The sequence below is a fragment of the Cinclus cinclus genome, chromosome 15 (assembly GCF_963662255.1).
Source record: "Cinclus cinclus chromosome 15, bCinCin1.1, whole genome shotgun sequence".
NCBI lineage: Eukaryota > Metazoa > Chordata > Aves > Passeriformes > Cinclidae > Cinclus > Cinclus cinclus.
The window spans coordinates 19,527,784-19,553,961 of NC_085060.1; the positions used below are offsets into that span (position 1 = coordinate 19,527,784).

General features: G+C 39.7%; 1 protein-coding gene across 2 annotated transcripts in view; it reads right to left on the reverse strand.

Moving 5' to 3' along the window:
- LOC134050262 (transmembrane 9 superfamily member 2-like) overlaps window positions 1-15,136 on the reverse strand; it is a 33,480-nt gene extending 18,344 nt beyond the window's left edge. Inside the window, exons 1-12 of one of the 2 annotated variants that reach the window (XM_062503219.1) lie at window positions 14,925-15,136; window positions 14,474-14,541; window positions 13,053-13,146; window positions 11,339-11,466; window positions 10,988-11,117; window positions 9,899-10,026; window positions 8,792-8,903; window positions 6,572-6,651; window positions 5,497-5,605; window positions 3,174-3,306; window positions 1,981-2,100; window positions 1,748-1,805 (exon numbers count right to left, since the gene is read on the reverse strand). In XM_062503219.1, coding sequence (XP_062359203.1) covers window positions 1,748-1,805; window positions 1,981-2,100; window positions 3,174-3,306; window positions 5,497-5,605; window positions 6,572-6,651; window positions 8,792-8,903; window positions 9,899-10,026; window positions 10,988-11,117; window positions 11,339-11,466; window positions 13,053-13,146; window positions 14,474-14,541; window positions 14,925-15,041 — 1,277 coding nt within the window. In that variant the 5' untranslated portion in view covers window positions 15,042-15,136. The remainder of the gene's footprint in view (window positions 1-1,747; window positions 1,806-1,980; window positions 2,101-3,173; window positions 3,307-5,496; window positions 5,606-6,571; window positions 6,652-8,791; window positions 8,904-9,898; window positions 10,027-10,987; window positions 11,118-11,338; window positions 11,467-13,052; window positions 13,147-14,473; window positions 14,542-14,924) is intronic. The other variant, XM_062503220.1, reaches the window with a different exon arrangement.
- Between the last annotated feature and the right edge of the window lie 11,042 nt (window positions 15,137-26,178).

The following is a 26,178-nucleotide window of genomic DNA, read 5'->3' on the forward strand; positions in this document are numbered from 1 at the left end:
TCTGTCACAAGGGGAAGGGGTAGATTAAAGAGGGCTCTGCTCTACAACAGAAATATTTGTGTAAGGAGGGAGTTACACATATTAAGTAGACCGTGCTTCTGGAGAATTTAAATAAAGACTGCATCAGTCATTATTTGTCTCCAGACCTGCTTTTTCCTCCCCCATTAAACACATCTGCCTCATTTTCTAAACATCCAGGACAAAAGCTAGAAAACAACACATAGATGAGAATCAAGGTGTTGCTGAATCAAGGTGAGATGAAGACTTCAAACATCCCATTCTGAAAACAAAGTAGAACATTCATTCTGCAAAGGAACCCCATATAAAAAGAAGCTTGTGTTAATTGCCATTATTCTTGGATTCAAAGATAAACCACAGGAAATTCAGCTCAGAAAGGGTCCTGCAAAGTGCACCACTGTCTGGGTTTTGTTAAAAAAAGTGTTCCTGAGACAGAATTTAAGCTGCCGTGAAGTTAACATGCATTCTTTCACTGCATTTAAAAGGAAGGAGGAAGGATTAGAGCAATAGACAGGCTCCTTTTTTTTCCCTAGGAGAGGCCTGACACTTGCCAAAACTGTTTGGGGTACAGACTTGTTCAATAAGCACGTCCAAGTGACCCCTGGTGTAAGCATCTTGTTGAACAACAACAAAAAAATCCAGATCTATTTTAGAAGTCTTTCCAATCTTTAGCATTATCATCTACCCAGGCTCATAACACAGACCTCACTTACCCTCTCCACAGTTAGAAAAAATATTGCAAATATGAACTCCCATTAGTCTACTGAGATTAAAAGGGCCTTGGGCTGTTTATATTATGCAAATTCACTGAACTAGCACAGTATAATCATGGCATCTGTTCATATTCCATTAGCCCCAGTCATTTTACTTGCTCTATGAAACTCAATTTATTTAGGACTTTAACTGATAAGCATGGTATTCTTTCCATCAATATATATATATATCTTCTTCTCTCTCCTGATAACATCTAAATGACAGCAGGGAGACTGAAGTACATTCTGTTTACAAGATTTCTCAGAAAAATACTACACTTGGTTGTTATCAAGTTCATTACCTTTCATTTGATGAAATATTTTATTCATTCTGAGATTTTGTGGGGGGGGGGAAGAAATACCTTAAGAAATTTACAATATTTTCTTCCACATTTGCCAAGGGATAACTTCATGTACTCAAAGTTGCAACCACAAAACATGGAAGACTTGCAGAAGAATTTAGTTTCTGCTCTCTCTCCCCACTAATTCTCACAAAAGGTCACAAGAGCTATTGCCCTTCCCAAGCAGGACAGTACTAGCCACACTATATAGTATGATACACACTACAGCCATATCCCAAACTAGACACCTCCTACATTTATGTAAGAAGATCATAACCAGAATTACCTGGAACACTCTGAGTACTGCAGTATCAAATTGGAATTACCCCATCACTGTGCCCAGCGCTCTGGTGCAGTGATTCCCAAAGGCTTTGACACAACCTTGCAAGAGCTGCCCAATTCCTCCTACTCCCACAGCTGAAAAGAAGCCAATAAGCTGTGTTCTGGACTACCAGGCTCCAGCTCCTCAGAATTCACTTTTCTTTATATTCACAGACAGACAATGCACAAAAGGAACTGCAGCTTGGGAGTACCATAAACAAAATCACATAGACAAGCATCATACCCAACTCCGTCCCACTTCAGATAAATTTCTACTTAAGAATAAAGGAAAGAATGAGGGGAAACAATACTAACCCAGGGCAGAGCAGAGCTGTAAGCAAGACATTGGTCTTCCACTTCTCACCTCTGAATGCTGAGGAGAAAAAGTAAAAACAATTTCAAGGTCAAGACTTTTTCCAACCGCTTTGCAGAATGGCAGCTAGAAGCAGATGTGCTGTCTGACACCAGCTCCAGTTGGAGGTTTATACTCAGTCCAGCAGTTCTGAATTTAGCATGTTTTGTCACATTAAATAAATGCATGTACTTACTTTTGTACATTCTAGCAGACACATAGCCAGCTGGTGTCCCCAGTAAGACCCACAGTACAACTGCACAGGTCATCAGAGCACCACGGTTGGCAGGAGAGAGGAAACCAAGGCAAGCTAGGACTAAGAAACAAAAAGATTTAGTTATTTGTGGACACATGTCAAAATACCCCTATTAAGCAGATCACTGTGAAGGTTTACCCCTTTCACTACCACATTTATTTATTTATGCTGAGTGCATAAGCTCTTGTATAACCTCATCACATGAACATACCCCTAATAGCACTGTTTCATTCAAAAGCATTATTTCCACCTCATCTCTTAAGCAGAAGGTATCTCATAGTCACAAGGCTGAAAAATAAAATGCCACCATCCATCAAAAGCATTTTCTTTGCCACCAATTTCCTTCTATATCATTACACTGATTGGGCAGGAAACTACCACTCCTGAGCAAGACACAGAGTTGTGATCAACTGAAAGACAAGCCTATCAAGAAAAGTCTAGTAATCTTACAATATCTTGCAATAAACAGAAAAAAAGCAGCTCCCCTATGAAAGGCCTGGAGAGCAAAATTTGAAAGATTCTTCTTTTGTGCTACGTATCAGTGTACTTCCCAATTCTACTGTATGGTAAGAAAAGGAATGCCCATAAACTTTACAGATAGCCAATAATAAAATGCCATCTCGTGACGGTAACATAATCACATGCATATGTGCATTTATGGTAGGCTCTCATTATCTCAACATTGTGTCAGTACTATTTCACTGGCATGCACTCCTGCTCATATGTCTGTATGGTTGCAGGCTCATGTCAAACATATTGGACAGAAAGCGTTCCCAGAACATTAAAGCTTTGATTACATCTTTGAACCTGCATTACTGGACCCTTGGATAACTTATACCATGCAAAACTGTGTTCTTTAAAAAGAAACTTGTAAGAAGGAAATTCAGAAGAATTTCTGAATTCATGAAGAATCTGCATTAGCCCAGATATCACAATGTTTTCAGTGACAATGCTTACAAGAGCATTACTGAAGCTATCTAATTACTGTTATGAAATTGCATTAATATTACATGTTACTAAAGGAAGGACTTCATTTATTCATTAAAAGCAGGTGTCTATAATTTGTTTAATAATATTGTATCTTTCTTATTACTTTTACACTACGTACACATCACCTTAATGAAGTTACTTACATAAAGTAATAAATGTCATAATGAAAATTTGGGTTCCTTGGCCCAAAAAGACAGAGAGCAACATTCCCTTCCTTGGAGGTCTAAACACATCTCCATGAACCAGCTTCCAGCCAAATTCCTCTTGGGCATCTTCCTGTATAAAATCAACAATGTCTTTAGCAGCGATACATAATGCAGCAGTGAATTAATACAAACAAGATGCAAAATACATATTTAAAGTTTGATTAGCTTCCAGTTAAGATCCAAAGCGAGACTAATTGCATCTGATTCATCACTCATTGATTTTACAACCCCCTAATGGTTCTGTGAAAAAGTTAAGATTTATCAAGAAAATTCTCATCTCCTAAAGCAAGAAAAAGCAAATGTAATTAGGCAAACCATAGAACATCACTCCAAATTTAAACAAAGCATTCAGTTTAGTTTTAATTTCAATCTAGTTTATGCACTTATCTTTTTCTGTTTCTGTTTCAAAGCTCATTGGTTTCAACGGCAATACTGGAAAAGAACGAAACTGTCTCTCCACTCTAGAAGGAAGTTTGCTCCCTGGAATCATGAGGGACAAGTACACCACTCTGACAAGTACAAACCACTGCCAGAGGTGAATGGATGGAAGGATGGAACGGGGAGGGGGAAACCTCAGTCCAGCGAGTCTAGGGAACCACTGCTGAAGAATAAAACTTTTCAATAAAGTCACTCAAAACAGACACCTCCCCTCCAAAAAACAACCAAACAACAAAACTAACGCACAGAACCACAGATAACTAACCTCACAAGAGGTTAACCTCTACTCCTCATTAAGTTAAAAGCTACAGGTTCCATTCAATGTAAGAATACTGAGTTCAGTTGAAAGGACTGCTTACCACGAGAATTAAAGCTTGCCAAAAAAACAATGATGTAGAGCACCTTAAATTAAAAAAATAAAAAAAAATAAAGAAAGAAAAAAAAAAAAAGAGAGCTTTACCTCTCATGGGTGAAAACATACTGACATGAGCTACGAGCTCTCTTCAGTTCAGGAATCCTCTCTTAGTCATAAGACCCTAAACATAAACTAATGATTTCTAAACACTTCATTAATGAATGTGTCACTAAATCCACACCTCACTTATCCACATCACACCAGCAAGCACTGGTTGAAATATTAAATGCACATTCTAAGACCATAGTTACTGTCTGCTACATCGATCTCTTTTGAAGTACAATCACTAGCAGCCCCTAAATGTGAGATACTCATTTGCTTCCCTGCATATTCTTCAGCTCAGGTCCTCTTTCACACAATTGTTTCACACCTTTTAAAATAAGCTCCTTGATCTGCAACAGATCTTTAAGTCTCTCACACCTGGCAAGAAAATAAAAAACTGTAGCTTTATGAAAGTCACACCTGTCCCTGTTATTACTCATAAAAACTAATCAAGCTTCCACAAGTCTCACACTTTATCACATTAAGAAGAATCAACTAAGACAATACAGTGTAAAATATTGAACATAATTTAATTGAGAGATCAAACAGAACCCTCATGAAAACTATCAGTTAAAGGATGTGAGAAAAATCATACCATTTTAAATCACTGTCTGGATTTACATTAACAGAATACTTAATATCCACAAAGAACCACAAAGAAGAACAGAAGTACTTTCAGACGTTCCAGTTTCAATATGAAACATCTTCGTGGATTTTGAAGTATTTTTTACCAGATGGACAGCAACAAGAGTGAAAATCCAAACCTTTGTTGTATCTTGAGTTGCAGAGATACCACTTTTGCCAATGAAAAAAAGGCTGAGTAAAAATTAGTCTCAGTCTACTGGTCAAGTCTTTTCAAGTCACAGTCAGTTACATTCTCTTTCCCTATAGGAACTTGCTGCTTTCCCATTTTAAGAAGTACTTATCTCAGAAGAACTCACAACAGGTTCAGTTATATGGCAACAGGCTTCTGTCATCTCATTAATTTAAACAAACTAGACTCAGTTTAACACAGCAATTACCATATGAATTGTATTTACAAATAAAATAAAATACAGTTTACACACATTAACAAGTAGCTCTAACACCGCTAGAGGTCAGAAGTTGTGCTGCACATGAACTGCAATATTATGATCTCCTAACTAAACTGATTCCATCACACTTTCCAGCCACAGGTAACATCAATTTGCATCAGCCTATGTTAATCAGAACATCTCCAATAAGTTTTAACCTCCAGAGATATTAGCATGTATCAAACTCATCATAGATACGCATCTCTCTGTGAGATGCGTACTCAAGACTAAGACACAGACATCACTATGGACACAAAAATGTGCTCATGTAAAAGCTGTAAATTTTACTCACAGAAGAGTCAATCTGGTTGTATCTTGCAATATCTTTGTGAAGAGTCCTCAGAATTATCATAGCCACCATGCCAGATAAGAAGAGAACAATTACGAGGGAATTCATTATACTGTAGATCAAGAAAAAGTCAAACTTTGAATACAGTTATTCAGGTTTCAGGAGATGTACCAGTTCACATTGTACTACATGTACAGCTCGGATCTGAGGAGAAAACCTTGGATATTCAGACCTTTCAGTACTTTCCCATCCAGAGAAGATAAAGGTACACAACTTAAACGTCTGTGACTTCTTAGGAGACAGAAGTGAGGAAAACAGTATTCTAGTGATTATCCAGTGATTAAAACAGTGATTATCAAGGTATCATGAAGGTATTTCATGATACATTGCTAATACTGTAGACAGTTACATAAGCTTTTCTTTATTTTCCTCCTTACATAGCTCAGAAGTAATTTCCCTGGCAAAACAGCTACAGTTCTTAAAGTAGACTGTCAAGTAGGTTTTATATTTATCAACCAATGAAATCGATACTGTGCTGTTTAATATTTTGTAGAGAACAATTTATTTGGATTAGCCTTTTCAAGATTTACATTGCAAAAGATTAACACTACAACACAAATTATATACTTACTTAGTACCATTCCCTTGCTATGGGGGAAATAAGATAAGTAAGAGCTTTTCACATACATCTTTTACCCATAAAAAGGCCTTTTTATGTAAGCACCTGCTGAGTACAAAACATGCATTCTGTACATGTACCTCTCACCTGGCACTCAAAGCCAGACAGCAACAGTAAGAACACTGCAGATCTGTAATGACTCAGAAACCTCTCCAGAATGGAGATGATCAAGTAAAACAACGGAAACTGCTTTCCTTTTGGATACTGATGATACCTTCCTTTCACAAAATGCAGTAATACAATTGCTCCCAAGAGATGAAAATGAACTTACTTCACATATGAAAGCAAAATGTCTACTTGACTGAAAACCTAAGGATTTCATTCTATCTCCCAAGAAGTACAACTAAGAAACTTTGTGCTCCCCTGCAAGGTTACTCACTGAATAAATGCAAATCTTACCTAAACCACTGGATGTTCGTGTGCGGCATGGACTCCAAAATGTAGTCCCACCTGGAAGCCCACTTTATACTATTCTTTTCCTATAAGGAAAAGAAATAGTAATTAATAGAAACAAGTACAAGTTTATTGCAGTCTCTGAGATGGAGTAAGCATACCACATCCCTTCCCCAAATTTTCCAGTCAGCATTCATTTCTAAGCTTGGTATCAACCCTGGATGTAAGACCTCTCTTTTGCATTAATTAATCTCCAGAGGCTCTAGAAGACTATCTTTTCATTGAAATCTTCTATCCACGTCTTCTACCTTTAAATTAGGCTTCATTAAGCCTCGTCTTTCAATGATTTGTGATGTAGCAGCCTGCAGATCCGAACTGCTGAAAAACAATCATGCCATCATGACAAGATTTTCGCAGCAGAGCACACTGACCTTGAAACTTGAACTTTGTTAAACATACTCCAGAGAAAAATTCCAGGGAAAACTAGAAATATGTTTCTCATCACTTTTAATGTATTTAGCACAGGCTTCTTCACTCTCTGCCATAGTGTTAGCTGGTAAAGACTATTTTCCACTCTGATTCCTGGCAGACAACTTTCATTTCCAGATATTCCTGTGATGAATATTCATGCATACAACTGATGACTCTTTCTGACCCACAAAGCTTGTCCTCCTCAGCTGTTCTCTTTGGATGTACACATGTGCTGTCCTGTTACCAAATTCTATCCTCTGACTGGCATGAAATTCTGCTGAATTTCTTAATTTACTCACAAGGTGCTAAGTTTGTACAGCTAAGCACCAAACTGCTCTCATGCTTTCATTCCTATACATTTGTGTACTAAACATTAGAGCCATGATGATGTATACTTTTCACACAGTATTAAATATCTTTTCCATTTCAGTTAATTAAAGCAGACACCATTAACTTTCTCATCAGAAGTCAGCTGCCATATTAGAAAGGACCATAAAACAGTTCTATATTTTACTGCTTTGTATAGTCAGGCTTACTGAAACTGATGTTTTCCGATTTAAAAACACTTCTCACTGATAAACACACCCCTTTCAAGTTGTTTTGAAACTACTACTAATAAAAAGCAAAACACGTGAGGTATTACTTTAAATTAAGGCTTATGGGTGACAGAGAGAATAAACAGTTTTGAAGTGCCATCTGCTGGAAGTATCCAAACCCACTGGATGTGAGCCTTACCTGCTCCATGACGGGGAAAAGAGTGTAGGTACCCAAACACCTCACTCATTGAATGAGTAACCAGACAAAGTTCACACTGAAGTTCTGAATCACAATTTACCCCAAGATTTAAACACAAATGTTAATGAAAGAAGGCTCATCCATGTAGGAAAATCAGCTGCAAGAAGCTTAGGTGTCTCAAGGGAAACGTAACAGGCTACTAAGCCTTGCACCTCCAGGTCACTGCTTCAAATCAAATTCAATTTGGCAGATTGAAAGCTGTTGCCATATCACGGCTGCTTCACTGTCTGTACAAAACAAGCTGGTGGTCTCAGGCTAAACCCTCTAGATCGGTGTCTTACCTCAGAAAAACAACTATGCTTTCAGGACAGACTGAAACAGAGGTACCAAGATTTGAAGTATCTGGAACCAAATTATTGTCATACCCACAGGAGGCTCACTTTCCATGCTGGGGTAAAGAGCCATTTTCCAGAAAGCAATATCCCCCAAACTCATTACAGGCTGAATAAAACATTTGTGTATTAGTAAACACCAGAGTATTAATTCTAAAAAATAAATTATCACCTACTCAAGAAAAAGACAGTGAACAAAATAAAAACCACACAAAATGAGACAAACCTTTCAACCTCATGACATAAAGCCTTATGGCCAACACTTAACTAAGGCATGTACCCTGATATAAAGATGAACATTATTCTTCAACATAAGACTCTCAGCACCCTGACTGAAATCTGAAAGCAGAGTTTACCTCAAGGAAGACAACCCTTCCCGTCATTCAATCTACTGATTTTCTATTAATAATAAAACACAGGGGAAAAATATCTTCATTTATATTTTCCTAATGTCCCTCAAATTACAGGAACCAAAGCCTGTTAAGATTTTCAGAAAAATACATCACAAGACCATTCTTACAGAATTTACACTGCTGTAATCCAGTTATGGCTACTAGCAAGTTATCCAATTGTTTTGATTTCATTCTTTTGGGGAATTATATATTCACATAACAGATTTAATACTTACTTCAAAAGTCACAGAGTAAGTGTAAACCAAATTCAGTTTACTGGTGAATTCTCCAGGAATCTCCATAGGTGGGCCTTCACAGCTTAAGTTGTTCTCATCTGCATGCTTGTAGCTAATGGGGAAACAAAGTTAAATAAAATTTTTCAAAACTTTAATTTTCTTTTAAAACATTCAGCACTGTGCTCCAACCACAAATACTCCCTATCAGGAGTGCTTCAAGGTTGAAGCAAAGCGCCCAGTCAGAGAATGACAAAATAAAGTACCTTCGCAAGAGAAAAACCAAGTACAAGCAAGTCATGTTGTACCAAGCATTTCTGTATGACTTCAGAAACTGCAGTAGTGTAATTTATTAACTTACTTAACTTCCAAAGAAAAGAGAGAAAAGTTTAGCTATAAAAACTACCTACTTTGAAATTTTATAACCGGACTGCAGTTTTCAAATATAGATAAATACGAACTGTGTATGAAAAGATTGACTAGAGGCCAAAATAGCTGCTTCAGTCTTCTTCTGACCTCTGAGTAATTGCACCTCTGCTCTGTTCAACACAAAATCTAAGAAGCTACTGTTTGAGAGAATCAGTTAGTCTTCTTAGGAAATTAGTTGTCATCTGCAGTTCCAAATACCAGTGTTAACATGGTATTTCACCTATACCTCTGTATCCAAACTTCCACAGGATAAAGTACGCCTGTACATTCATCCAAAGGTACATTTGGGAGACACGTAACGGATCTGACACGGGACACTCTTACTCAGTGAAAGGATGTTTCTCAGTGTATCTGAAAACACGCACATCCAGATATAAATCAACCAAAACACGAACAAGGCTCTGGTTTTTTAGGTCAGGTTCTGAAAGTCTGCATAAGCAGCTTTTCCATCACAAGGGACTTTGGGGAACACTTCAAAAGCAAAGTTAAATTACATTTACAGCTGTGGAACTATCCTTGCAAATAGTTCCAGATATAAACCAGCATACTGAAAGCTTTACCAGAAGTCACAAGTCCCTCAGAATTTATTAATACCAATAACATCTCTAAAAGACTCTTTTCTTTGGAACTGCTGTTTGAATTCCAGAATACCAGAACCTGCTGCTTTAATGTACAATTTACCTTTGTGGTTTCAGTCTTGCCATCACCAATCTTGCACCCGGCCAGTTTTCATCCTTCCCACTGTGGTACATGATTGTTATGTCAACGTGGTTGAAGAGGTAGAAAGTGTTCTTCTTGTTAAACTCTGACTACAAAACATGATCATGAGACTGAGCAATTTCTCCAACAGGAGAGGGCGCAAGAAGCCAAGAACTTTAAAATGAGACTGGTGTTGTATGAAGTAGCAATGAAGGGAAACACTTCAACATTAATATACTCTTATAAAAGATCAGTTTAAAGAGTCTGGGGAGCCTGAGGAGTAACTGAGTTGGACAGTGACTATAGACAGAGTAAACTGAATGTGCATGATAAATGCAACACTTCAAAGAAGCATCAGACCTGCTGCATATAAATGAACTGACTGCACTGCAGGCAAGCAGCAGGTCAAATGGTAGAGCAGAGTCATGGAAAGCTCTCTCCTCACCCTGAGGAGTGTTGTCCCTCACCCAGGAGGGATAAAACTCTATCACTATTATCTGTAATTGTACTAGTTAACAAGGTAACTCCCAGGATGACTGACACATTTCCAACTGTCAACATAATTTTCCCTGTCACTGCTAGGTTTGTTACCCTTCAGCCATCTGGGAAAACCCTGACACATTTAACTTGTAAACTGTGCTGGACATAACTTTTGCAACTAGAATACAGAGCTCATTTCTAGGACTTCACTAGAAAACTTCTATCTCCTACTGATAAAAGAACATTTTGCACATGAATACAACACAGACAAAGAATGAATAGGTACTAAGATGGATACACATGAAATTTCAGAACAGAACCTCAACTTTCTAAGGCTTTTAAACATCCATATGATGATTTTATAGCTTTATAAAACATATATTAGTCAAAGACCTGCGTGAACATTTTATTTGGACAACTGTTATCAGTGAGACACTGCACACACTAGCAGAACTCAGCTCTGTCAGTGCCCACAGTCCAAATATTAAGCATGTTTACAAACATGTATGTTCTTTCTCAGGAAAGGGAAGCTTAAAAGTAAAACTACAAATGAAACTATCCTGTACTAACAAAAAAAGTTCCACCACTTACATTTATAACACAAGCATCTTTAACTCTACCATCTGGAGTAACAAAACATCCTATTGGAAATCCTGGATTACAGTATTTTTGTCCATCTTCCACATCATAACACCACGTTACAGGCATGTTATCGATAATCCTAGACAGAAACATCAAAGAACACGTCCTCAGAAAGGGATGCACTTCATTTCACAGTGACATTTCACATTCATGTAATGCACACACTTTTCAGTAGTGCCTACAAGATGTACAGTAGAGAGACAACTATCACACACAAGGAAGAAAGCAACCACTTAAAACATAGAACAAATGTCCAAAAGCAGAAAATAAACCCAACCTCCAGCACATGTCTTGACTTACCAGTGATGCTGATAATTCAATTGCATTCCTTTCTTCAAAAAAGCCAGTTTGCTTTTATCAGCACTGTTTCCTGGGTCATATGATCTTGTACAAACCTTCTTGCAAGTTTCTTGCTTTTTAAAGGTGAACTGTTAAAAAAAGCACACAAAAAGTCACTTCAATTTTGCTTCTGAGATAACTGTTAGCATTTTGTGGTTTTTTTCAGGTAAAGCGAGGAGGTTTTTTTAGCTACTTTACCTCCTTACTGTAAGTTTCTAAAGGATAAACCCTGAGGAATGAAAACTGAAAATCAGTAGAAATGGTATTGCTTTTTCTTTTACCCATTTGTTTTATTTTGATAATTTCATCATCTGCTAAAACAGACTTTCACTATGCCCTTCTTGAATGTTTCACATTAACTTCAGCTGGTTTTCCCCATGACGACCAAGTTAGATAAGGCCACCAAAAGCACAGGTTGCACATCTAAGCTCCAAGCACAGACATCACCTAACACAAACACTCTCCCATTTGCATCTCCAACTTCTAACCCATTTAATATTTACCTGTTAATGAGCCCAAAACACAGCTGAAAATTCTAATGTTATCAAGGCCCAAATGCTAACCAGGAACAGCACTTTCTAATTACTGCAGTGTCCAGCCATTTCAAACAATTGTTATAACACTTAATCTATTCAATACGTATCCAGTCCAAATGACCCATTGTGCTACATATTTAAAAGATTCTTGGGACCACTAGTCATAAGACTTAAAATTACATTAGCTCAGAGAATCAAGGAGACTTCTAAGAGCAGTTCATATAAGGCAGGGGGCATCACTTGCTTAACAGACTAATGAAAAGATACAATCAGGTCTGACTGATCAGACTCAGAAACTGCTGCCTCTTTTTCCTCACAGGGATTTGGATTATCTAGCAACCACACACTAGCAATTATCTAGCAATCACACACACACAGAGCACAGTTTTCAGCCTCACTGGCAAATCCAAGTCTGGAAACTGCATATGAACACCATACAGCTCTCAAACAGCAAGAATTACTGTTTGACTCCAACTCCTCCACTGCTAATAACTGTTCCAAGTTGATGGCACAGCCTTTTTGATATGCTACATTTGGTCGTTGCTAATGTATGGCATGATACAGAAAAATACCACATACCCAATCCACAAAATAATTCCATACATTTATTTTACAAAAGGTTCCAAGTGATATGCATCAACACTGAAAAATTTAGTTTCATACAACAGATGATAAGCATGCACAAGCAGAAAAAAGCTGCAAATGAGCCACAATCTAATTTCCCACTCCCACTCTGGAAGTTGCCCAATAGTACAACCAAGTACATGAAACAGTTCCTGAGCTATCACTTTATAGCCTCCAAAGTTACACTTAATAAACAAATGATTTCACATCATCTACCACACCTTACATCTAGCTATTAAATAACTACCTAGGATACAGTTTCTGTATTTCTGTATCACACAGCAACAGGCAAGATGGGTGATCAGTTTCCTAACTCAATTAACCACCCTAAGATGCCATTAGGCTGGGAGGAGTTTTACTAGGTTTTATTACATAAACTCCACAGAGCATACATTAAAAAATGTAAACAAAAATAATCACCCAGCCATCAAATCTTCAGTTATGTCTACAGATTACAGCCATCAGAACAATGGCTATCAAATTTAAACAGGATCAGCTTCAGGGGATAAAATAACCTTATATGGAGACGATGCTATTCTCTCCCCAAACAACACTTGTCCAAGATTCTCTGATGGTCTTTTCTCTTCTTTATCTTGACAGAAGTCAAAACTGAAAAAAAGTAGCAAAGGTTCCCTTTTATTTTAATTGACATATACCTATAAATACCAGCCTAAAACAAATTCTTAAATTATGTCCTTACCATAGTAGTTTTCATTATTTTTTTGACAGCTCAGCCACTGGAAGTTAAAAATCTGAGAGCCTTTGTGAAGAATGCTGTCATCTATTTTAATATCAATTTCAACCAATACATATTCCAGCATATCTTTAACAAAATGCACAATGCTTAGTCCACCCACCCTTTTCAAGTTTAATTTTAATTTAATTAAACAATTTAATTAAACAATTAAGCAATTTAAACTAACAACAGAATGTTTCATTGTGGGAGGGACTGTGCTACAGACTTTCCATTTCTCTTGCAAAAAAGTTTCTGAAAAGCTACACCCCTTTCCTAAAGGGGTATTTACAAACAGTATTTAACATGAAACACATTTAAAGAAGGAAAGTGCTTTTAGCATTACAGTGCCACACTGTCAAACACTAATTCTTTTCAACTACATACAGCCTGAAACTGCTGAATACTGGAGAATGTAACCATTCTGGCTTTTCATTAAACACAGGTAGCAGCAGGTTGCCTTAGAAAACCCCAACATAACAACAAACAAACCCATACTTATCTTTAGCACATAAGTACTTTTCCTCAATCAACGGTCTTAAATTCACAGGCTTCCAGAAAGTTTAATGGAAATAGAGACGGGAATTTTTTAGCTAGTTTCTGGTCTTGCTTCTACTGCTGCAACGCCCAGGAAAAGAACTAAAACACCTGCAAGTTTTGTTTTCTGTGCCCAACAGCAAGACTGCAAATCGTATTGTTTGTCCTCACTTTGTAGGCCTATAAATACCAGCAAAAGCAGATAGAAGTTTTCATATAGAAGAATCAAAATTAAACAAAACCAACACCAACAAACCAAGAATTAGCTACAGAGCTTTAGAAAAAAAAAAAAAGAAAAAAAATATTAACAGCGACTGGTCTCCAAATATCCTTCAATTACCAGGAAAAAAAAGGAACTCAAAGCATCTGACATCCTAGATTTGCCTAACCGAAAGAATTTTCAAATATGTCAGTCAACACTGAATCTAGTACTCAGCTCAATAAAATGCACCCATAAGAAACCCTGCAGCCTTTTTTTTTAACAATAACAGAGGACAGTCAGGTAGCACAGGTGTGGCCTTCATCCTTTCCACACTCTTGTACTTCATTCCTGCCACTGAGCACTGGATTCACGGTTCCATCCCTACAGCCAGGACACTGACGCCCTTCCGGTAACAGAAAGGTGCCTTTCCAAACGCCCCTGGAAACCTGTTGGGATGTACTTACGCATCGTATTCGTATGGCAGAACTGATTCAACAGAGTCCAGCCTGTTCACGAAGAGCTCAATTAGCGACTAAACAGGAAAGGAGGAGAAAAAGTATGAAAATACGGACTTTCAGAAACAAACGTGTGGCCGGTACGAAATGCAACTAACTAACTTGGCTAACCAGCAAATGCTGCTACCCCATGGTGGAGTTACCCTTGGCTGCTGACAGGCCCCAGCCACGCCAGGAGCAAGAAGCTAAGGGTCCTCCCAGCGCTGCTGGAAAGTCCAGCGGGAAAAGGGAATACCAGCTGGGGGTGTCTATTTAACCGGAGCAAAGGCTGCCGCCCGCGGGAGGCCAGCCGCAAGCAGCACGATTGGGATATACCCCGCGGAGCCCCCGGCCGCGGGAGTCCCGAGCGGGGCAGAGCGAGCGGACAGCCCACGCCGGGCCCGCCCGAGCGGGCTCTCACCTTGCAGCTCTCGGTCTCTTCGCCCTCCTCACAAAAGCTGACGGGCGCCAATCCGGGCAGGTAGAAGGCAGCGCCGAGAGGCGCCACCAGCAAGAGTGCGGCAGCCAGCAACCTCATCGTGCAGCCTGGACGGGCAAAGGCACCATGAGGCGCAGCTGCAGCCCCAACCACCCTGGGCTGCGCCTTGCGGAGCCGGCCCCGGCACAGTCGGAGGCGGCGGCGGCCGCGTCACGGCCGGATCGGGGCCACGGCGGCTGCGCGGTGAGGGGGGAAGCACCGGGCGCCATCTTTGGGAAGGGCACTCTGAAGAACAGGGGGGCACAGGACAAGGGGAGCGGCTTCCCACTGCCAGAGGGCGGGGTTGGATATGATACTGGGGAGAAATTCTTCCCTGAGAGGTGTGGGGGCCAAGAGGAGGTTGCAGAGAGAAGCTGTGGATGCGCTATCACTGGAAGTGTTTGAGGACAGATTGAACGCGCCTTGGAGCATCCTGGTGTTTTAAATGAGAAACAAAGTCTCGATATTTAGCAAAATTTAGATTGCTTTATTTGATATAGACAGTGCAAGCAGCGCTGGGGAACGTGAGGGGTCAGCGCCCACTCCACACTCCATCCAACCTTGGTTTGCAGCTCCTTTTTGTAGGATGGTTTTCCTTGTAGTCCCCGGACAGTTTGTCCTCTGGTCTTGGTAGATAAGGAACAGTAGACCTGGGGGGTCTGGTCTTAACAGATAGGTTGGGATTGATTACACCAAGGCAGGAAATCTGGTATGGCAAAATCTTTCAGGTTGCAATTGATTATACAAAGGCAGGAAATCTGATTTTGCAATATCTTTCAGGCCGTAGGAAACCCTCATTTTACAAACTGGTATCAAATACAATGTACTAAAAAACACAGTATTCATAACAGGGGGATTTAAACAGAATGATTTAATCATATATGTTTTATCTAATGTCCATGCTTCATTTCAGACCTTAGTATTCTGGTTTACACAAACCCCAATACTTTTATGATTAACACAAATCTTTTCTCAATTATCACAATTTCCCCACTTTTTTATCCCATTGATTCGTGTTCGAGCCTCAAATTTTGTCAGTACTTCTTGTACTAGATTTAATTTATTTACTGCCATTAATTTTATTGCCATATCAGGGTCTATTGGTATTGTAGCAACTTGCATTCCTTCAACCACCGATTGGATTAGTTGAATGAAGCATGGAAGAATACAAGGGATGAACATTAGTCCTAATAATGCACATGTGAATATAAAACCTAATTTCTTCCACCAAGCTCCCCCCAACAGGATATTCCACCAATTATCATTAAGCATAGAGTTCCAGGTTTGTACAGGTACATAAGCTTTTTTTTTTAATTAAAACATGCATTTTATTTATTCTGCAATTTTAGTAATTACTTCACCATTATAATCAATTTTTAAACAGCATTCAGAATTATTAAACTTCCCACACACTTTTCCTTCTTCAGCTAATGGATAGTCCAGGGCTAGTCGATTTTTATATACTGCTGCTCTAGTTTGAGTAAGTTGTTTAGCTATTACTTTCTTTGCTTGAGCTTAATCCCTCCCCCCTCCATGGCCACTGTTCAGTCATTTGCATTCCTCCACAGATCCAACAGTGAGTTAAGTTCAGTTCAGTAGTAATTTCTTTCATTAATTCTACAAATAAATTCCTTCCTGAGTTGGGTAAGTCCCGTTTGCTGAGTTGTTCCAATTTCTCGTATAAGTTAAAACTTCCTTTATGGTTCGTTCTTGTTCCCTTGAACGTTTTAGTTATATTCTTATCAATTCCTCCTTGTAGTGATTTTGCACTCCTCCCTGATCTGAGTATTCCCTTCTTTTGTGAAGCAGAGGGACACTTCTCCTCCTGGACAACTTTGGTATGCCTATGGAGCCCACCCTTCTTTTCCAAATTGGTGGCTACCCCTTAACTTTTCCCATAATAGTGCAAGTTTCTAAGGTGTGCTTATAGCAGGCCGAATAGATATGTGTGTGGAAGGCAAGGGTGGATACCGTGTGTCCACTGTACCTGATTGTCTGGTAATGCTTGGAACAAGCATCAGCACTATTTCCTTTTATCATAAGGAGCAATAGGATGACTCCCAGGACTGTTTTCATCCCTCTGCCTCCCTCAAGGCCTACAGGATTGCTGCCAGTAGCCGAGGTTTGTTTAATCTTCTCGGCAGCAGGGACTATGTCCTGGGGTCTCCCACTTTGTCCTTTTCTTTTGGTATAATTTCTTTATTTTGTTCCAGCTTTTAGCTTTAACATTCCAATACGAGGTACAGCAGTAACAGCACGGTATGCTCAATCCTTTCCAGCACTCTTTTGCCAAAACCTCTGCTTTGTCTTTCATTTTTTTTTCCCACATCCCATTCTCAAATAACTCCCACCAGTTGTGATCATCAGCTTCGATTTCTCCTTGTGCTGATAGGGTATTAAGTACCTTAATAGTTTCCTTACATTCATTTTTTTTTTTACATTGGATGCATAATGCGAATGGGAAATACCCATCATAGGTATGACACCACCACAACTCGGTACAATATGGACACCTTTTCTTTATGAACGGGCTACAATCACACCCAGGTTCAGGACAGGTGACTTGCAGTCCTGACTGAGAGACCTTTGAGACGAATTGATCTGGTATCAGCAGCAAGTCCTCCGAATTCACACTTTAAGGTCTCCGGGCTCAGATGTCACTGTCCAACCTGTCTTGGCATAATAATTTTGAAGAGAAGGGTCCTGAACTGAGGCTGGATCAAGGCATACTCCTTTAGGGTAAGGCATACCATACAGCATTTCATATGGTGAAATTCCCATTTTCGAATTTGGCATTGTTCGCATATTAGACAGGGTTATTGGGAGGCACTTTTTCCATGGCATCTTAGTCTCAATTATTAATTTTGACAGCTGTTGTTTTAAAGTTTGATTCGTCCTTTCAACTCTCCCAGAACTCTGAGGGTGCCAGGGCGTATGATACTCCCAGCTGATACCTAGTGCTGAAGTCAGTAACTTCAGCACCATTGATGTAAAGTGTGTCCCCTGGTCTGAGTCTATTGCTTGGACCAGGCTATACCTTGGTATTATGTTTTATCAATATTTTGGCTACCACTTGTGATGTGGCTCCAGCTGCAGGGTATGCCTCTACCCAGTGGGTTTATTGGTTTACTATTACTAGTAAGTATTTCTATCTTCCTATTTTTGGTAATTCTCTAAAATCTATTTGTATTCTTTCAAAGGGTCTGTAAGTAGTTTTCTGTCCTCCAGATGGAGCTTGTCGCCTACCTTATTTTTTTATTAATTTTCTTACAAGTTAAACAACCCTGTCCTTCCGCTACTCTAGGAAGATCTATCTATAAAAAAATTTATTCCATTTTTAAGTTCAACTTCTTCCAAGTCAGGTCTAATTTCTTTTGTTTGTAACTTTATAATGTCCACACAATCATGTTCTAAACTGTTTAGAATAATATCCCGCTGGCTTTTGACTGCTTTCCCATTCCTGAGTGAATACCCCATATGCTGTTTGATCAGAGGTATTTACAAATAACTGAAATGGTCTCTCCAAATCTGGGAGACTTAGTACAGGGGCTTGAATTAAATCATGTTTGACTTTTTCAAAACTTTTATCATTCACCTCTGTCCATTTCCCCAATAGATTATTTTCTGCCTCTGGCAGTAACAGCAGATTTTTTAATTCAATTTTGCTCTGGGTCTCAATTTGCACATTTTTAATAATAGGGACCTGAAATAGTTCACTTTTTGCTCCAACCATGAGTCCTGTTTCTCTACTAGGCTTACACCCTTTTGGTAGGTGTTTAATTGTGGATTTTTCAGCTCCTGTGTCTACTAAAAATTCCATCTCCTCTCTCTGGGGATCACTCTTTAATTTTATCAAGGGCTCTTAAATGGTATAGTCCCCAATACATACAGCCCCTTACATCCCTAATTGTCCTCCTGGAACATTTTTTCATCCCATATCCTCTCTTTACAATTTTTCTTTATATAACCTTTCTTGTTACAGTAAAAGCAGGTTTGACTTAGTGAATTATTTCCTGCCTCATTTCCTTCTTTCGGTGGGGGTTTTCGTGGTTTCCCTCCCCCTTTCTGCTGGGTTTCTTTCTGTGTTTCACGAACTGCACCTATAAAGATTTTAGCTTTTGCTCTCTGCTTCTCTTCATCTCTCCTTACATAAACTTTTTGGGCTTCTCTTAGCAATTCTTGTAAACCCCGATCTTGCCAATCATCTAACTTTTCCATTTTCTTTCTAATATCTCCCCATGATCAAGCAACGAATTGGGTTTTGAGGAGTGCTTGACCCACTTGTGTATTGGGGTCTACCCCAGACTGCATTTGGAGATCTTTCCTCAGCTACTCTAACTAGTTGGTTGGGGATTCGTCTTTTTTTTTTTTTTTTTGTTCACTAAAGGCTTTATTAATATTTTGTCCTTTAGGAACTGATTCTCGGATACCTTTAACAAGTATCCATCTTAAGTCCATCATATTCTGGAGATGGATATCATTTTATTTATCCTAGTTAGGATTATTTAATGGCCATTTCTCGTCTCCCCTAGGTCCAATTTGATGCTCCTGGTCTCGTACCCTCATTCCAGCCTGTCTGATCATTTCCCGTTCTTCCATAGTGAATAGGATACTTAATAGAGATTATAGTTCCATCCAAGTATACATACTTGGTCCGAGGAATTGATGTAGTCTCTCAGATACCCCTATAGGATCTTCCAATAATTTTCCCATCTCTTTTTTTAAGTTTCTTACCTCCCCTGTGTTCAAGGGAACATTTACAAATCCAGTTAATCCAGCTTGTTGTCCTGCTAATGGGACTTCCCTCAGCGGGTAAAAGTGAGCCTTTGTGTCATTATCTCCCTCCTCTCTGCTGATACTATCTCTCCTGGTATTTCTTTGACTCAATCGAGTCCTTAGAGCTATTGGAGTACCAGGAGGAGAGGGAGCAGAGACGATGGGAGAGTCTCCCGTATCCTCCATATTATACAGAGGTGGGAGATCATCAAGTGGCTCCCAGGCAACCTCCTTTTTTTATCCTCATCCTCTTTTTCCCTCAAAGTATACACCGAGAATGGTCCATGCCGCTCGGTCCACAGAGCAGCATAGTCACATTCCTCTCTGTTAAATGGTTCTTTACAAGCAACATATGTGTTTAATGCTCTACAAATCCAACCCTTAAATGATCCGAACGTGGACCAGTACAGATTATCTCTGTGGATCATCTCCTTGGTCCCTTTTATCATACAATAATTAATCAATTTTTCTTTACTTTTTCCTCTGTATAATTCCCTTGTGTCCCAACGTCTTAATATTACTCCCAAAGTGCTGCCCGGTGGTATTTCTGACAACCTACTGACCTTATCTTCATTTCTTTGTGTATCACAGGAACCTGGACCCTTTTGTGAGCTATTTAGGCTTAAAACCTGACTGTTTCATTGTCCCATTTTTACCTCAAGGGACTGTCTTGAGGTATTTGTGCTACCCCTGGTATTCTACCCCAATTCTGCCTCTCCTTTGGTCAGGATGGGAAGGAATTCTGCCTCTACCTGGGCTTGGGATGGGAAAAAGCAGCTTTTCCCCTCTTCCCCCCATGACTCCTGTGTTGCTCTCCGCCCTTTCCCCGCCCTGAGTCCCACCTCTACCTGGGCTGGGATGGGAAAAGAACCTAGCCTCTACCTGGACTAGGATGAGAAAAAGCAGCACTTGCTTCGTGCCTTCGCCGGCCGGGCCCCTCGCGGGAAACTGGAACCGCAGTTAGGACTTCACACTTGGTTCGTGGAAAAATCCACATCTCATTCAGCAAGCACACAGTCACCTCCACCAAACCAGACAATTACTTGCAGCTTTCATGCTCCTGTCTGGGTCTTCATGCACAAGAATTACAGGTGATTTTGCCATGGTCTTCTGGGGAGCTTTTTCCTTGCTCAGTCTATATCGTGAGGTACATCCATGGGTCCTGAGAACCCCTGAGGAACCGGGGCCATGGGAGCGGGGCCTCTCCCCGAAATCACAGTGCCGCTCAGGGCTTCAAGGACGTCCCAGATTTCGGCACCAAATTGTTATAAATGAGAAACAAAGTCTCGATATTTAGCAAAATTTAGATTGCTTTATTTGATATAGACAGTGCAAGCAGCGCTGGGGAACGTGAGGGGTCAGCGCCCACTCCACACTCCATCCAACCTTGGTTTGCAGCTCCTTTTTATAGGATGGTTTTCCTTGTAGTCTCTGGAGAGTTTGTCAAGTAGCCATGTGGTCTTGGTAGATGAGGAACAGTAGACATGGGGGATCTGGTCTTAACAGATAGGTTGGGATTGATTACACCAAGGCAGGAAATCTGGTATGGCAAAATCTTTCAGGTTGCAATTGATTATACAAAGGCAGGAAATCTGATTTTGCAATATCTTTCAGGCCGTGGGAAACCCTCGTTTTACAAACTGGTATCAAATACAATGTACTAAAAAACACAGTATTCATAACAGGGGGATTTAAATAGAATGATTTAATCATATATGTTTTATCTAATGTCCATGCTTCATTTCAGACCTTAGTATTCTGGTTTACACAAACCCCAATACTTTTATGATTAACACGAATCTTTTATCAATTATCACACTGGTCTAAGGGAAGGTGACCCTGCCCATGGCGGGTGAGGTGGGGATGGTGAAATCAGGTGATCTTGAAGGTCCCTTCCATCCTAAACCATTCTAGGATTCTATGATACCAGAATCTCCTTTCAGGTTTTAGCCCCCAGCAAAAATCACAGAAGCAATTAGGTTGGAAAATACCTCTGAGATCATCGAGTTTTAACACAGGACCAAACACCATCATGTCAACCAGACCATGGCACTGGGTGGTATGTTCAGTCTTTCCTTAACCAGGGGCAGTGATTCCACCACCTCCCTGGGAAGCCCGTTCCAATGTCTAAGTACCCTTTCTGTGAAGAAATTCCTGCTAATGTCCAATCTAAACTTCCCTTGTATGACTTGAGTCTATGTCGTCTCATCCTCTTACTTGTTATCTGAGAGAAGTCAGACCTTCTTCACCTGGCTACATCCTCCTTTCAGAGGGTTGGAGAGAGTGGGTGAGAAAGGCTTAAGTCAGATATTATCAGCTCAGAAATTAGGGGTGAAATTCCAAATTTTCATGTAGCCATCTGGAAGAATTATATTTGGTGTTCTTTTCATGCAGCCTGTGATTTTTTTGCAGCCACAGAATGGCCTGTTGGTACAACACAGTCACAGTGGTGATATATCACAGACATGATGCCAAGCTCCAGGGTCACCTGTTCAGGTGGTGATAGCAGGCACAGTGCTCTGGGACAGCTGGAAAACCTGTCTGAGGAGCAGAGTAAGTGCAAGTAATGGCTGCAAGCCCAGCTCTGTGCTACCATGGCAAGACTGGTACTCACAGCTGTCTGAGACATTGTGCTAAAGGCATTGCTGTCAGTACTGGGTAGCAAACACCTCAGTCTTTCTATATGTCCCATTTTGGCAAGCTGTTGCCAGTCTTGTTTCCAGACTGTGACATCACATTTGTATTACCCTGCAAAACATCCATGTTCAGTAATTTAAACCAATTTAATTTTAGTTTTTTAATTCGTAATTTTTAAACAATTTAATTATAACCATTCACCCAATAATTTTAACCAACTCATCAATCTGTAGTTGCCCTTACCATAGAACAGCAACAAGCAAAAGGAAGAAGAATAAGGGGTGCACAGGAATTCTCATATCTTTTCAGCTGAGCCTGGAAATTAGAGTTGTCATTTCAAGCAGCTCCAGCTACATCTTAGGGACCTATGATCCACCTTATATTGCTAAACTGAAAGGAGCCACAATTTGATCCCAAATAGGTGATTTGCGAGAAATACATTAAGGAGTTCCAGTTTAGAAATGGTCTATTAAATCAGTGCCAGAACCAATTATTTTGTGCTGTTCTCATTTACTGTGGTCTGAGTTTTACAGAGGAAAATATCTGAATTTCTATAAACACCTATCAACTGACAGTGCCTAGAAAATTGCTCATTGTTATAAAGCGATTAAACTGATTTTTCAGTTATTAGTTTTTGATTGCTTATCTACAGTGAATTACATTCCCTTTCTTATTAATTCTGAATGAGTCTTCTGTGATCAGCTTATTTACATATTCATTAGTCCCCATCCCTCAGTTCTCCTAAATCCTTTATCCAGTTTAAAACCAAAGCATGATGAACTTGGTAAAAGACCAATATGTTTGATGAAAATATGCAGCATGGTACAGGGGAGATCCAAAACACTTCAACAAGTTTGCAGTGTAAATTCTACAACATTGTTAAACATCCAGGGATTCATTTGAGAGAGTGGCATTTTAGTTGAAAGCTGTCACAAAAATCCGTAAAATATTACTGTCATGAAATGTTGTCTACCTCTCCCACCTACTGGGCTCACTTTTAGGGTTATCAATGAAAAGGCAGGAAGAGATCAGCTTATATGTATGTGGGTTTGTAAGTAACATACTTAATTGCATTTCTTCTACTCTCAAAAATGTGATAATGCAAGGGCAAGTATATCTATTCTAGTTAGGGAGCAGCTGTTCTCTGTGTAAAGGTTGGTGAAGTTTTCCTGGTGTCTGTTTCCCCAGCTGTCCCATCCAAGTTTCATATTCCATAGGGTCCAGTATAGGACCTCTAATTACTAGCTAATTTCCTATCAGAAAATTCAAAGTTGAAAGGTCATTCTTTTCAACTTTGCAAAAGAAAATCTCATAGCTCTTCAGCCTTGTACTTCTTACTGAAGAGGAATTAGTTTTGATTCAGGCTGGAGTTTGTTCCCTGATAGTTTCTGTAGTTTCTCTTCAAAAATTCAAAATTACAGGGAAAAAAAATGAGGAGAGGAGAGGAGAGGAGAGGAGAGGAGAGGAGAGGAGAGGAGAGGAGAGGAGAGGAGAGGAGAGGAGAGGAGAGGAGAGGAGAGAAGAGAAGAGAAGAGAAGAGAAGAGAAGAGAAGAGAAGAGAAGAGAAGAGAAGAGAAGAGAAGAGAAGAGAAGAGAAGAGAAGAGAAGAGAAGAGAAGAGAAGAGAAGAGAAGAGAAGAGAAGAGAAGAGAAGAGAAGAATTAAAGAATTATATATCCTCTAATCCTCTAGGAAAAGATCTGACTGAATTTGGAGCAAGACCATATGTACACTGTGTAGTGAGAGACTGTAAAATACCGTTCCAGTTTGCAATGAAGATACATCTAATTTTTAATGAGAAGCCTCATGAAGATACCTTTTAGAACAACGGAATGAAGAATTTGGCCCTCATGCAATTACAGTATTTATGTTCAAATGCTGTTTCAAATGTCATTATGTTCATGCTAAACCCACCTAACTACATAGAGAGTATGTGTTAACAAAATGTTACTAAAATGAAGCCTAGAATTATCAATGAAATATTTTACTCTTTTAATCAGAGGAGAAAGAAAAAGAGGCTTTTGTTTGCATTTGCTTATTTTTCTATTTGTGAGGCAGTCAATAAATACACCGTGGGTCAGAGAACCCACCTTGATGGAGGTTGTTTTTAGCATATTAGTTACAGGACAAACAATTTGCTTTAGTTTTCACTATCCATCCCTGGGAAGCTATGAAGTTTAAATTATTTTGTAATGAAACTAGAATTTGAAGCTTTTCTTCATATGATAATTGGATGAATATCTGGTAATGCATTCTGATCGATGTAACTCCATTGATATCACAGGCAGTGCCCTCCCACATCCTTATAAAGGTCATCTTTCGCTTTTCCCCTTCACAGTAACAGCATCCAGAAACAGCATCCACACTGGTAAGGTGAGATCTTCAAGTACATACTGGAGTTTAGAGTAGTGTTTGAGAGCTCTCCTCCTTTGTGTTCTCAACACATCTATGAGCTAGTCTGAGGCAATGTTGCTTTTTGCTTCCCATAGTACAAGCAGCAGCTGCATATCAGTATCTGACAGACTGAAAAACTAAACATAAGGATAGAGTCCGATGTTCTCTTATCAGAATATAGCAATTAAGCAGCTGTGCAACTGTAACAGCACTGGGCAGTGCCCTTGTAGTCCACAGACTCTGTGGCACCTCCCAAAAATGAAGGTCTGGAGAATGCAAGCAAGAACTGCAAGGGAGAACTTTAAAAGACTGTTTGGTGATTAGACTGGGTGGCACTAAGAAAATAGTCCTTGGTGGCTGATTAATATAATATTAATTTATGTAATCTACAGGTTCAAACAATGAAAATTTAGCCAATTTTTGAATAAGCTGACTTTCTCCTAACATTTCCACTATTAATTTTAGCCAGCCAAAGAAAATCACAGTTGAACTTCAGTTAACAAATCGAGTTAGTTGAACAAAAATGGCAAAACTTTGTGCCATCAACAACATACTTAATTTTAAACCACACTTGTTTTGGTTTGCTGTTATTCTGCAAGGAAGGGGTGCTGCTATGCACATGGATTAATCAAACTAATTAAAAATACCTTTAAGGGTCTTTTAGTGAACTGGGTTAAGCTCCTGCACCAACTCCAAAGTTAAACTGATACTACTGTAATTTTCCTTCCAAAGAAATGATAGTTCTGCTGCTTCACAAAATCACTTAGCATTGGAAGGGATATCATCCAGTCCAATGCATGTCTGGGGGCATCCATGTCCTCTGGGACATCATCCAGTCCAGTCCCCCTGGCAAGGGGGATTCCTGACACGGGAATATCTTCAGAGAGGGAGACTCCATGACCTTACTAGGCATCTGTTCCAGGGTTGTGCTACCCTAAATGCAAAGTTCTTTCTCATGTTGAGGTGGAACTTCTTGTATTTTAGTTTATGACCATTGCTCCTCGTCCTGTCACTGGGCACCACTGAAAAAACTACAGCACCATCCCCTTGGCAGCTGGCTTTGCGATATTTATGTGCATTAGTGGGATCCCTTCTCATTCTTCCCTTCTCTAGACTGAACAGCCCCAGCTTCCATATCTCTCCTCGTAAGAGAGATGCTCCAGACACCTAATAATCTTTGTGATGGTTATTGTCTCCAGTACCTCCTTTCTCGTTCTGAGGAGCCCAAAACTGGACATAGCACTCTACATGGGGTCTTAGTCCTTCGGGACGAGGTGCAGCCGGCAAACAAAGCTCTACCCCACGTTTACCACAACTCACTACCGCTCTTTTCCCGCCGCTCGCGGTCCCCGGCCCGCTCCCCGCTCCTGGCAGGACGGGATTCCCCGGCC